Source organism: Miscanthus floridulus, chromosome 13 (assembly GCF_019320115.1).
Source record: "Miscanthus floridulus cultivar M001 chromosome 13, ASM1932011v1, whole genome shotgun sequence".
NCBI classification, from domain to species: domain Eukaryota; kingdom Viridiplantae; phylum Streptophyta; class Magnoliopsida; order Poales; family Poaceae; genus Miscanthus; species Miscanthus floridulus.
In genome coordinates, this window is record NC_089592.1 from 88,943,644 (window position 1) to 88,957,024 (window position 13,381).

Here is a 13,381-nt window from a genome sequence, read left to right on the forward strand (position 1 = left end):
AACAGATAAGTGTCGTGGAAATACGTATGTTGCGTTGGATTTACGGTCATACAAGAAGGAATCGAGTTCGGAACGATGATATACGTGATAGATTAGGGGTAGCAACAATTGAAGAAAAGCTTGTCCAACACTGGTTGAGATGGTTTGGACATGTCCAACGGAGACCTCCAAAGGCACTGGTGCGTAGTGAAATCCTAAGCCAGGATAGTAACGTGAAGAGAAACAGAGGAAGACCGAAGTTGACTTTGGTAGAGGCAATAAAAAGAGACTTGAAAGGATAAAATATACCTAAAGACTTAGCCTTAGATAGGAGTGCTTGGAAAACAACTATTCGCGTGCCTGAACATTGATGGCTTCTGTTGGGTTTCAACTCTAGCCTACCCCAACTTGTTTGGGACTTAAAGGCTTTGTTATTGTTGTTAGGGACAGCTACATTTTTCTTGCTCTAGCAGTTCCCAAATACCTCTCTTTTTTTTGTGGCCACTAATATTTCTCTCGTCTCCCCTCAAAGAAAGGGGGAGATACAACTCACGCAATACCATAGGGACCATCCCAACTACCACTTTTCAGCTATATTTTTTCTTACACTTTTGTAGGACCCACCTTTTATATGGGTATTGAGGGATATATTAGGATACTGCTGCAACATCTTTTCTAATAAATCTAGAATATTATATTGGACTATCCCAATACTATCTTGTTGGGAGAGTTATATTGAGGGCCGCTAGAGATGCTTTAAGCATAAGAGGCTTTGAACGCTGACACTACACTCCGAAGCTGCATGTCAACGCCGAGCACATATCGTTATGTGGCTTCCCACCCCTCGCACTTGGGATTGTACTTGTAATTATGGACCGTGAGGTAGATGACATGAGGTTCCACCGTGCTGATGACCGGAAAATGGGGCAGCAGCGGCACATCATTGTAGTGCGGGTCGTGCCAGAGATCTCCGATGCGGACTGATTCAAACAACTGCCACTTCCATTTGGTACGACTCTAGGGATTCGTCAGAATCCATGTTATGAGCACCACCTCGGCCATGGAGATGTGTTCTCAGTTGCTAATAAAAAAATAAATTACTGAATCGGTCGGTAAACTACGAGAAAAATTTATTAAGTCTAATTAATCTGTTATTAGCATGTGCTACTGTAGTACTACATTGTCAAATCATGAACTAATTAGGTTTAAAAGATTCATCTCGTAAATTAATCGTAAACTATGTAATTAATTATTTTTTTAAATCTATATTTAATAATTCATGCATATGTCAAAATGTTCCATCAGAGTGTAAACTTAGGAAGGAACTAAACAACGCCCGAGACGAATTTCAAGGCCCCACCTTTGATGCAGCACATGGAGCGGTACTCCTGCGGGTTGCTATTGGGTTCCACGTCATATGCCTCGGGAGGCAACGGGATGAAGTGGAGCGGTTGCTGCTGCTTAACACGATCTTTGTGGTTGTAGACAAAGATCCCTTCCAGAAGGTCAACCCAGCAGAGCGAGGTTGCTCCAGCTGCCAACGTCATGTCTGCACGGAAGGAGGGGTGGTGGTCTTTGTCGGTGGGGAGGGGGAGCTCCACCTCCATGGGGATCCACTGCTGGGCGTGCGCGGCCAAGTCTTCAGGGAAGGCAGGGACCTTGTCAGGGGTGAGGCAGATGTAAGGGCTGCAGATGGGGCGACGAACAAGCTGGCCGGAGCCCGGAGGCACCGAGCGACTTCCACAAGAAGAGAGTGGCCTTGTTTGTGGGGTCCAGGCCGCTCCGGTCTTCCGTGCGAAAGAGGAGCTCGGCGAGGAGGTAGTCATCGTGCTCCTCGCTGGAGGAGAGGCGTAGGACGGCGAGCCCCCTGAACTCCCATCGGACCCGTGCTATGGGGAAGTGGGTCGAGTAGCAGCAAATTTGCCGCGGGACGACGGCGATGGAGTTGGCCTTGGTATTGTAAACCATGCAGAATCCATTCTTGTTGCCGAGGCAGAGAAGGAGCAAGTTCTTGTGGCAGCCGACGATGAAGGCGGAGTCGGGGTGAGTGCGCCCGTAACGGTTGGGGAAGTGGCCAAGCGATGTTGAGGGACAGGGAAGTGACGCCGTCGCAGGGGTCGGCGACCTGGGGAGGGCAAGGCTCGGTGCCGTCCAACACGCCAAGGAAGTAGGCAACTTCGTCGTCATGGTCCAACAAGAAATCCACCCACTCCGGCCACTCCTTGCGCACGCCGCTGGGGCCCGAGGGAACCATGAACGCCGGCCCCTCGACATCCGCCCGGTACCGGGTCATCTCTTCACCTCCTTCTCTCGTCTGCTGCTGCTGGAGTATCTCTTGCGGAGAAGAAGCTCAATGTCCTTATTATCCCTTGAAAGACCTCCTGATCGTGGGATGAATTCTTCGACTTGATTGTTGATTCTGACCTGGCGATCGACCAACAACATGATCGGGAGTCGCGGGTGGCGTCGGCCCGCCGCCGTGGTTGAGGATCCTGCGGATCCGCTTCCATGAGTGGTGGTGGAGGAGGATCCGCCGCCGCCTTGGAGCTAAGAGGAGGAAGATGGCAAGAGGGGAGGATTACCGTAAGTTAAAGTTGAAGCGGATGGGATGCCTTGCTGGTTGGCAAGCGATGTTTTTTTCCCTGTATATATATAAAGCAGGCAAACGATGTTTTAGTGGGCCGACAGCATCCAAAATATTCAGCCCGGTGCACCCAATACCCATTGGGCTGACCCACCCAGCTCGGTGCGGCGCCGCCACCTGGTTCGTCGTCAACCAAAAGCTCAAAAGAAAAGGAAAAAAAAAGAACTCAGTTCGTCACCGCCTCACCGGCGTGGCGGTATCCGCCATTCCGCCCGCACCCGGCGGCGGCGCCCGGCCACACCCCCTCGACCCTCCCCAGGCCATGGCGAGGCGTCCTCACCTCAACCGCGCCCCAACCCCAGGCGTTGGTATCCTCCAGGCAGCGTGGGACGCATGGACAAATGATGGATGCGGAACGGAAGAGGAGCACACTAGAGGACCTGCGACTGCGCGGCAGAGGGCGGAACGGAAGACGCTTCCCCGACGGCGGAGGCGGGAGGCAGAGCAAGGAAGGGAAAGAGCAAACTCACCTGCCTCCTGGAGTCCTGTCCTCCTCCTGGAGTCCTGGGGGAGCTTGAGCTTGTCTCCGGGTCGGGTCCGCCTGCTGGACTCCGAAAGGTAGATTCATCACGTACATAAAGCGCTTGGTTTTTTTTATTTTTTTGAGGAAACATAAAGCGCTTGCTAAGTTGCTATGTACTACAGGCACAAACCTAAATTTGACCCTATTCGTTTATCTTATGATCCATCTTTTTCAGCTTATTTTTTTTTGTGAAATCGTGTTTTTTCTCTCACAGCAAATAAGATAAAACTGCGTTTTGACTTTTTCTTCAGCGAAGCGAACGGAGCTATTGGTGTACCAAACTCGTCCGGCCAGGAAAAGATTACGCCATGGTATGTGGTATTAAGAAACGTCAGCCTTGAGCAACCAAGAAATTTGACAAACGCTGGCTGACTGACTGGCAGTCCAGATCCAAAGTGTTGCAACCCAGGCCAGGAGCAACAGCCACCTCATAACCTTGCCCTTTTAATCCTCCGTCGAGTATAGATGCCAAATGCTCCGTCAAGTATTGATGATAAATGGTCAAGCATTAGCACATGACCTTTCATCAGCTGTACTGCTGTACACAACTACAGTTCTGCACAGTTTTTGTACAGCCGTTCAGGGTGGTGAGGGAGTAATGTGGTCCTCAACAGGCAACACTGCGCCTCTGTTCAAGTATACAGGCAGGCAAATAGCAGGCTTGGGGAAGCAGGCTGTCGCGGCCTCAAAACACAAGATTTGACGCCTCAATCAATATTCATTCATTCATGCACTCAATCTTCAAGGATTTGGTATAAGACAAGATTTGGGTCATCAAAATTCAAGTCACTCATGCATTTATTTCCCTTGAGGGGAGGAGATATGATGGTACATCAATCAAATCAAAGGATATATAGGACGGTCTTAACAACCTACGAAAACCCATCTGCTTTCTAGGTTGATCATGCTCAAAAACTTTCTAAAGATGATCGTTCCTCTGTTATTATGCATTCATAGGCACCTCAGAAGAAAAACGAACCCCCACTTCCGATGGTGGATCATGAGTTACTTGTTTAATATATGGTACCATTTTCATGTACTTACACTGCCCCAAGACTCAATAAAGACCCAAAAATTTCCACCACAATGCACCAGAAACTCCCCAAATTACAGCATTGAGTGCGGCTGTAATAAAACCCAGCTTGAATACATCTGGAAGGTCAACATACCCCGCTGCACAAGGAAAACACCAGGTTACACAGCAGAGAACAAATATTAAAAGCCCTTATAAGGATGGCCTAACTAATAAAACAAACAAAGAATTTTCTCCATTCATATGTCTATGCGCAGCAGCTTGTGCTTTCATTTCATTATAAGGCTCCATTTGAATTATCATTTTGTTGTGTGCACAAATATGAAAGTAGTTTTCAGGATCAAATACACAGTCCTACCTAGCGAAATAGAAATTGATGCTAGAGAAGGATTTAGTAAATTGAATCGACAAAAAGAACAAAAATGGTGCATCAAAATGTGTTCTACACATTGCAGTACCAGTCGAAGCTAACCAGTTAATTAACTACTCTATAAATCGGTATTGAACCAGGCTCGAAATAAGTATGGAATGGTACCAATCCAACGTGGTGGATTGCAAGCAAACTTGGAAAATATGTATTCAACAAAAGAGGTGGAAAAGCACAATTACCTCCAAAGTATACTGCAGATTGCCCGCTGCTATAGTGTGTTAGTGCTCCAAAGAGGTTTGCATTGTACGCCAAAGCAAGTGCCGACATTACAGCTGGCACACCAGCTGCTAAATGCATGGCAAGAAATGCCGAGTATAAAGCTCCAACATGTGCAGTTTGGCTTGCAAATATATAGTGAATAAAGAAGTACGAGGCCTGAAGAACACCAAATGCTGCAGGCCAGCTCAATGAGAAAGATTGAAGAACCTTGGCAACACAATTCGACATCCAGGACACAACCCCGAGGGTAGTAAGCTGCCCAGCCAAACCAACTAAAATAGCAAACCAAGCTAAGGTGTCCCATGCAGACTTCTCATTCAAACAATCCTCCCAGTTCAGCACTCCAAGCAGAAGAAGTATTGAGAGTCCAATCATTGCAGCAACAACGCTGGATACGCCAATAGCTTCCCTGCAATATCAGAAACAGGATAAGCCTTTTTTGTTCCTCATCAATAAAAAAAGGAAAACTGAATACTTTTGAACCATATTGACTCTTGGCCATAAAGAAAAAAAGAATATTTTAGCTGTCTCCACAATCATGAGTGGAACCACAGACTAATAAAGGAACTTTTCAGGGGAAAACACACAGAACAATGCTGCTTACACCAATCGAGTGCTGCTCAGTGCTCTGTGATGTGAACATTATCACAATGACTACTACAGCAAGCACCAGTCAAGAAAGATACTTGTGCTCTTGTGCTGTGTGTATGTATACTTACTTGCATGATTCCAAGAACAGTGTAAACGGTGAAACTAAATACAAAAGTTCAGTTACTGAAAGTTTAGCTTCAGATTGCAAGTCAATTCATGGGGAAAATCCTATTTAAAAAGAAAAATCTTACCCAAAAATCCATAGTGATACTGCAAGAAGCATCGTTGCAATCATGACCCATTCATTTTTTGTTACCGGACCCATTAACCTTAGCTTTTCGGCAGCTAATGCTGGGGCTTCAGGAGTGTCCCTTATTTCTGGGGGGAATATTTTGTAAATCAAATAAGGAGTCACTAAAAGCCCAAGAAGTGCTGGTACGCTAGCAACCTTGAACCAAGTAATCCATGGGTTTCCAATATTAACACCAATCTCCTCTGCTAACTTCAGACACAACAGGTTCTGTGCAGCCGCTGTCAAGAAGAGAGCACTGGAGTTGGCAGATGCCTGTCAATCAAGCATCAGAAACCAGCACAGTAAATCCATTGATCAATGTCTAAAATGCACTATGATTAAGAAGCGAAAGCATAACTAGTACAACTACAGAGGACACAAGTCCACATAAACAGAAACAACATATAAGAACACTTGCAGGTTGAGGCTAATTTCCAATTCAAATGTCAGATTTCAATTTGTTCAAAGAAAAAATATCTGTACCCACAATTAGTTTGTGCTAAAACAAATGGATATCTCATTGCTGCATTGATTAATTATGGTTGTATCTTAGCACATCAAAATTATCCTTACAAGTGCACCCTTCGCGTCAAATCATAATGCTTACTTAGTTTGAGTGCGCACAAATATTAAGAACCTTACAGATCAAGAAAATTACCATTGCTCCCTCCTATAAACACATTGAGAGTAGTCGCGAATGCAGGGTGCGGTAGACAAAGAAGCGACAGATTATAGTAAAAAAGGGGAAAATAAAAACAATTCACATTCACGAATATCTGATATAACAGCGGGATTCATCAGACTATTAACATCTTAATATAAAACTTGCATGCATCTGCATCATCCAGCATTCAAGCGCAGCGTTTATTACCTGTAGCTGCGATTGCACAAGATAAGAGCCGAGTTTCTTCGCCGATGGGTCGTTGGGCTTGCTTCCCGACGAGAGCGACAGCGACTTGACGATGGGAAGGAAAACCCCTCCTGCCCTGGCCGTGGTGCTAGGCATGGCAGGCGAGATGAGAGCCTCGCTGATGGCAAGCCCATAGGATAGGCCCAAAGTGCTGCGCCCCAGCCATTTGACGAAGTAGGTGGCGACGCGGTCGCCGAGGCCGGTCTTGACGAAGCCGCGCGCGAAGAAGAAGGAGATGACGATGAGCCAGATGACCTCGTTAGTGAACGCCCCGAACGCGGCGGTGAAGGGTAGCGTGCGTGTGGCGACGGTGGCGGTGAGACCGAGGAACGCCCACGCGCCGACGGGGAGCGGGCCGAGGACGAGCCCCGCGATGGTGGAGAGGAAGATGGAGAGGAGCTGCCATGCCTCCGGGGTTACCTCGGCCGGCCGCGGCACGAGGAAGCGGACGGCGAGGCCGGCGGCAAGCGAGATGAAGAGGGGCAGCGGCTTAGCACCGCCCGATGCCGCCGGCTGCGGCGGCTTGGTTGCCGCTTGAGAGGCCGATGCGGAGGCGAGGAGCGGGGGCAGGTGGCGGCGAGGGATAGGTGAGAGGTGGGAGGAGATGCGGGGTGAGAGGGAGAAGGGATTGGGGTAGGGGTGGAGGTGCAGATGGCGGCGGCGAAGGTGGCTATGGGGGGTCGGGAGAGGGAGAGCCGGGCAGTGGGTGACGGCGGGACGGAGGCTCGCCATAGGCGGCGGCGGCGGCGAGCGGGAAGAGGCAGCGGGATGGGCAGTGGTGGCTGCAGTCGTCGGAGAGCAACAGCTAAGATTTGTCTTTGTTTGCTTTGTTTTTATAAAAAAAAAACGGGAAGGCTGGAGAGGCGTGATCTGTCAGGGTGCTCCTGACAGCTGGGGACAGTGTCCAAGTGTCCTAGTGGGACCACAATGTCAGTTTCTCTACTGTATGTGCGAATCTCCTGTTGTCAATTACGTGACCTTTCTGTTTGACAGATCATCACAGGTTTTGTTTCAGGAATCGGCCTGGGCCCCACGGGCAGTGAGAAGGTAGATTGGGATCGTCAGGTCTGGCTGTGTGGTTCAGATGTGGGCGGAATCTACGGTAATGATTAGGACGTGGACGTGGACGTGCATCAGTGGCCACGTCATATATCTTGCGCTCACCGTCTCTGCATGCTCCGTCATAGGTACTCCTAGGTGTCTATGCTATTTACGTCAATCAGACTTCTTAAAAATTAATCAAGTTTGTAAAAAATATTAGGTTGCGATTGATGTAGACATTGAGGCTCTGAAATTAACATTAGTATTGGATAGCACCAAATGCCGTTGTTTGGATGTCTTAGGTATTGGAATTGGAAATCACCTTCAATGACAAGAGGTATTGGCTACAACTGCACCCAGTCACCCCTAATACAGAGCCTGCATCCTCCGTATTGGACGGAATTGGAGATGAGCGCATCCGTGACCGGGGTCGAGCGAGCGGTCACGAAGGCGGGCTCCTCCATGGCCGGTGGAGTCGAGCTCCCCCATGGCTGGCGGGGTCGAGCTCCCCCATGGCCGGGCCGGGGCCGAGCTCCTCCCCATCCGACACAAGTGGTCACGGAGGTGGGCTCCTCCATGGCCGGCGGGGTCGAGCTCCCCCATGGCCGGGCCGGGGCTGAGCTCCTCCGTGGTCGAGCTCCACCCTAACCAGTGCGAGCGGTCATAGAGGTGGGCTCCATGGCCTCCGGGGTTGAGCTCCCCCATGGCTGGCAGGGTCGAGCTCCCCCATGGCTGGACCGGGGCCGAGCTCCTCCATGGCCGAGATCCTCCCCATCCGACGCGAGCTCCCCTTCTTCTTCCCCATGGCCGGCGGCGCACCTCCCCTTCTCCTTCCCCATGGCCGGTGGCCCCACGCCCAGCGGCGTGGCACACCACCACACCCGCCTCCACCTGCGCATGCCCATGGCTGGGCCAAGGCCACCTCCACCTCTGAGCTCGAGGCCGTCGTGCGAGCGGTGGGGATTAGAGAAGAAGACAGTGAATTCCTGGAGGTGTACATCCATGAAATGGTATTTGATGTGTCACTTGATTCCAGCTAAAAAATTCATCTACATCCAAACAACAGATTTGGTATTTAGTCCATTTCCAATACTAGTCTGATTTGGTAATGGTACCAATTCAATTCCAGAGTCTCCAATATCTACATCCAAACGGACCATTAACAATATTTGTATCTTCAAACAAGTTTGTTATAAAAATAAATTGAATGATCTATCTAATTATATTAATTATGTACCATAAACATTAATGTTTTTATGTATAATCAGTTAAAGTTGAGTACATTTGACTTTTTGAAAAGCGAGAATGACAACTAAAAAGGGACGAATGGGGTATGTGTAAGTACAACATTAGACTGTCATTGCCGAATTTATGTCTGGTTGCTAACTTGTGTCATTTGCTATTGTTTTGGTTTCATGGATATTATTATTATTATTATACTTTGTTGCTTGTACTGCTAGAGGTGAACTTACCACTCATTTCATCTCTCACACATCATACCATTCTCAATGATCATTTACCATCATCGTCGGCTTTCTCCTCCTCTCCTACTCATGCTCTAGCTCCAAGTTGTGCTTGTGGAATCGGTTTGCACCACAAAGTTCAACAAATGAAACTCGTTGATACTACCATAGCTGCCAAGGAAAGAGTTGGTAGCCATCTTTTCCAAGCAATGGTGGACGTCCTCAAGGACCAAGCCACGCGCGGTGAATTCTTGCTTTACTTAAATGCCCATCTCATCTTCGTTGTGTCTACAATTCTTGGTGGCATGGCTTGAGGTATTCACGGCTTCGTGCTAGGGCACCCTATCATTGCTCTCAGCCTTGGGTTTTATGCACTGATGACAATGTAGAGATGCTTGCCATTGCACACATGAGCTTGTTCTGACGCTACCAACTAGTGCACGACTGTGGCCACAAGTGTGAGAGGTTAGTTGGACAAGCATTCACATGAAAGAGGCGTTTTGTCGAATAGATGGTGTGTTCGTAAATAGTTGGAGTGTACCTCAACTAGCAATCGATACAGTTTATTAAAAGCAGTGGTAGAGGTGCATGTTGATGGTGGCCAAGTATCCTGCAAGCAAGAGAAGCGGATCACAGTTGAACAGATGTTCAATGTAGTCTAGATGTCGACACCACTATTATCGTGTTTATAGTGTGTTATTGAGCAATTGGTGGTCAGTGCTCAAATACAACTAAACATGGGCTGACTATCTTATGAAGCCCAAATATAACCAATCAACCTTCTATCACCCCATCGTAATTTCACCCCATGATTTGGTGCATGTGATGGCAAAACCAACTAAAAAAGGTTTGGTGTGAGGCCGCCAAGCTAAGTCTAAAAGCTATAGTCTTTGTTGTGTCGGGTATGTTAAAAAAAGGATGTACCTAGTGCGGAGAGCTCCTACTCTGTACGGGGTCTGGGGAAGGGTGTTAGTGGCAAGCCTTACCCTCGCCTGTGCAATGCGAGGAGACCGCGACTCGAACCCAGGACCTTCCGGTCATAGGTGGTAAGACTCTACCGCTTGCACCAGTGTCGACAGAATATTGTCGGCAGTTGTAACACCCTCGATGTTACACTGTAAATCTTTTGCTAAAACATGTCATGAGCATTATGGTTATGTGTTAATGCATGTGATATAGTATGTAGATCAATTTCTGTCACTCGAAACGATCGTCGGAAACGCGAAACGAAAGCTACATTTCAATGTCGCGTTATATCACTTAGGGTTTTAAACGAATGGCATAGGTGGTTTAGCATTTGAAGCATCGAATTGGGTTTTTGGAACGCTTTAAAAAGCATGCATGGCATGTTTTGGGCCGAGTCCTCGCGTGGGCGCAGTCACATGCCTTGGCGCTCGGCGTCGCGCGCACGCACGCCCGCACGTGTGCCATCGCGCTGGCCGGGTCTACCTCTGGCTGCCGCGAGCCAGCTGTGCGGCTAGTGCAGCACTGCTGGCCCTTGCCACCCTATTACCCGCTGCCTGCATGTGCTGCTCACACCACGCATGGCCCAGCTACAGCCGTGCTACCACCGCGCAAGTCCTGGCCACCGCTGCCCTGTCCCATCTGGCTGGCCAGGCCTGCCGCTGCTGCGCTGCTGGCCCTGCCACCGCTGTCGCGCTGCGCGGCTCTGCCACCCTCGGGTTTGCCTGCACGGGACTGTGCGCGCGTGGCCGCACTTGGCCTGCTGTGGCCGGCACATGGCCTCTGCCTGCACCGTCGCGCCATAGCCGCCGCCATCCCATCACCGTGCCGCCTCGCGCTGTCGTCATTGTGCCATAGCACACACACGTTCCTCTGCACATCGTCACGTCGAGCGCACTGCACGCACAGGCACACGGCACCCCCACGTGCCGCTACTCTGCCTGGCATTCGCGTCCTGTTGAGGCGACATAGCGCCCGCTGCGCGTCGTGCCACTACCTCTGTTGTCCTAGATCTGCCCACGCATGCAGTCGTTTCCCGTGGCATCTTTGTCCTCTTCCATTTAGTAGCAAGCGCCATGCTGCGCCCCCAGTCACCTCTGCCTTAAATGGCGTCGTGCCGGCATCACCGAGCCACGCCTGAGCTAGCTCGCAGCGTCGTGTCGCTTCTATAGTAATTGTGCTCGCTTGTGACTCGAGTGAGAACCTAGCTACCCACCAAGATCGCCCACTACTGCTGTCGTACCATGTCGAGTCCTAATTTGAAGATTCCTCGTCGTCGGTCATCCTTAAGACCGAACGGCGGTGCCCTCGCAATTCACCTCGCACCGTCCACCTCCATCCAATTCCTTGGCACCGTGTATTTGCCTTGATCCCCTCCACCCCCCGGGCACCTCATCCCAGCCGCTATCGGCCCGCCTTGGTCGCTGACGCGACAGTGTCACTGTAGAGCGCCGTCGTATCCCACCGTTACACATGGCCAGCTCGGTTCGGGGATTTCTCGGCCAAATCACCACCGCAGCAGCAATAAGGGTACGCTAGGGGTGCTTTTGAGCTAGCTATCTCATCTCGCGGTGGTTTTGGGTGGCCGGCGTGGTCGCGTCGCCGCCACGCTTGGCCGCGCGTCGTGGCCACCGCTTCCGCGAGCTCCGCCGCCCCTGTAACTTCGGCTAGGGTAGGCGCTTGGGATGAGGGTGCTGTTCGGCTCGCTAGCGGGGGCAGGGAGAGGCCAGGAAGGCCGTCGTGGCGGCCCAGTGCCGTCGTGTTGGTGCGCGTGGGGTGTGCCCAAGGACCTGGTCGTTGTGAAGATAGAATGTTCCGAGGGTTAGATTGCTTAAGTCCAGACTGTAAGAATAGTGCTATGGACTACGTCTGGATTCGGTATTAGCTCAAGGTTGTTTTCGCTAAATGACAGGCACGCGCGGGTCTCCCTATCGTGGGCCGTCGTTGTGTGGTTGGGCCGCGCCCGCGTGGGCCACCCTGGTGGGTCGCGTGCGCGCGCGATGCTCGCTCACGGGCCACCCGGTGGATTTAGTTTTCCTTTTTTCTAGTGAATTAATAAATGTTTATTCAATTTAGTTTTGTGCTGATCTTTGTAAAATTATAGTAAATTCTATAGGTATCCAAAAATAGTGAAACAAAATTTGTTAGGTTCACAAAAATGCTATCTATCTGTTGGTGTAGTTATTTTATAGTTATCTATGATAATGATAGATTCATTAATTTATTTAGGAAAGCTTAGTATTATTTAGCTTAATATTTGTAGGAATTTTTGTGGCAAATTGGTGATAGTTTTAGCCATGAAATTTTTACAGTAGGCTCATTAGATTATTAGGTGCTCACTGTAATTTTTGTAGCCCTTGAGTAGGTTGATAAATAGAATAGCTAGTACTCCTTATTTTAGTATATATATAGTAAATCGGTATTAAGAGTAAGAATGCCTTTAGTTGCTAAGATAATACATACCAGGTTTCATACCTGTTAGTGGTAATAATAGGTAACTTAGTACCTTAGTTGGTAGAACTAGCTTAGTAGCTTGATAGGTGTATTCGTATTTTAAGAGTTGTTGTTGCCGTATTACTAAGTGTTGCATCATTATTTCATGCATATAGATAATGAGTTGGTAGAGTTCGTGCCTATGGACGAATAGGAGTATGAGGAGATCATTGAAGAGTACGAGGAGGAGATTCTCATTCAGGAGGGAGCCCAGAACCATCAGTTGCTGACTTTGTTGACACCCCGCCTACCCAAGGTAAGCCCCGGTGCATAACCCTTATTTTGAATGATCACCGAATATATATATGACGTGCATTTACGTTTGTTTACACCAAAATTTGGAGAAAAAACGCGGGAACTCGAAGCTTCCAAAATTATGTCGATCAAGGAATCGATTGCATGAGGATCGATATCAGCTAATTCAGATACGACTCTAGAATCGGATCTCTTTGGATGACGTCAGCACATAGCGATGATGAGCTATGGTTGGCTCCAGGAAACTACATATTGGACTCTACAAAAAGGAAAAGATTAGGGTCCAAGTTTTCTTAAATTAGGATTGTTTTCTTCTTTGCCGAAGATTGTAAAGAGTCGTGCTCGAGTAGGATTCATGTTTAGGCTCCAGGGTATAAATATTGGACCCCGGCTATTATAAAAGACACACAATTAATCAAATACAAGTTACTTACTTTTTTTTGGCTCCGGACACCCCTTAGGAGTAGGAGTAGAGTAGATCTTGATGAGTTCTTCAGCGAGCAGGGCTACATCGGTCCGGCCGACCTCCGGTTCGTCTGTAAGTA

The 13,381-nt window shown here is 48.9% G+C and overlaps 1 protein-coding gene and 1 pseudogene across 1 annotated transcript; both read right to left on the reverse strand.

The window, feature by feature from the left end:
* Positions 1-1,304: 1,304 nt before the first annotated feature.
* On the reverse strand, positions 1,305-3,175 carry LOC136501905 (uncharacterized; annotated as a pseudogene).
* A 736-nt stretch (positions 3,176-3,911) lies between these two features.
* On the reverse strand, positions 3,912-7,421 carry LOC136500886 (dicarboxylate transporter 2.1, chloroplastic-like). The gene is made up of 4 exons (XM_066496350.1): positions 6,583-7,421; positions 5,671-5,984; positions 4,789-5,237; positions 3,912-4,319 (listed from the first exon to the last, which is right to left on the reverse strand). Exons 1-4 carry the CDS (start codon positions 7,351-7,353, stop codon positions 4,204-4,206), a joined length of 1,650 nt encoding a protein of 549 aa, XP_066352447.1. The 5' UTR covers positions 7,354-7,421; the 3' UTR covers positions 3,912-4,203.
* Between the last annotated feature and the right edge of the window lie 5,960 nt (positions 7,422-13,381).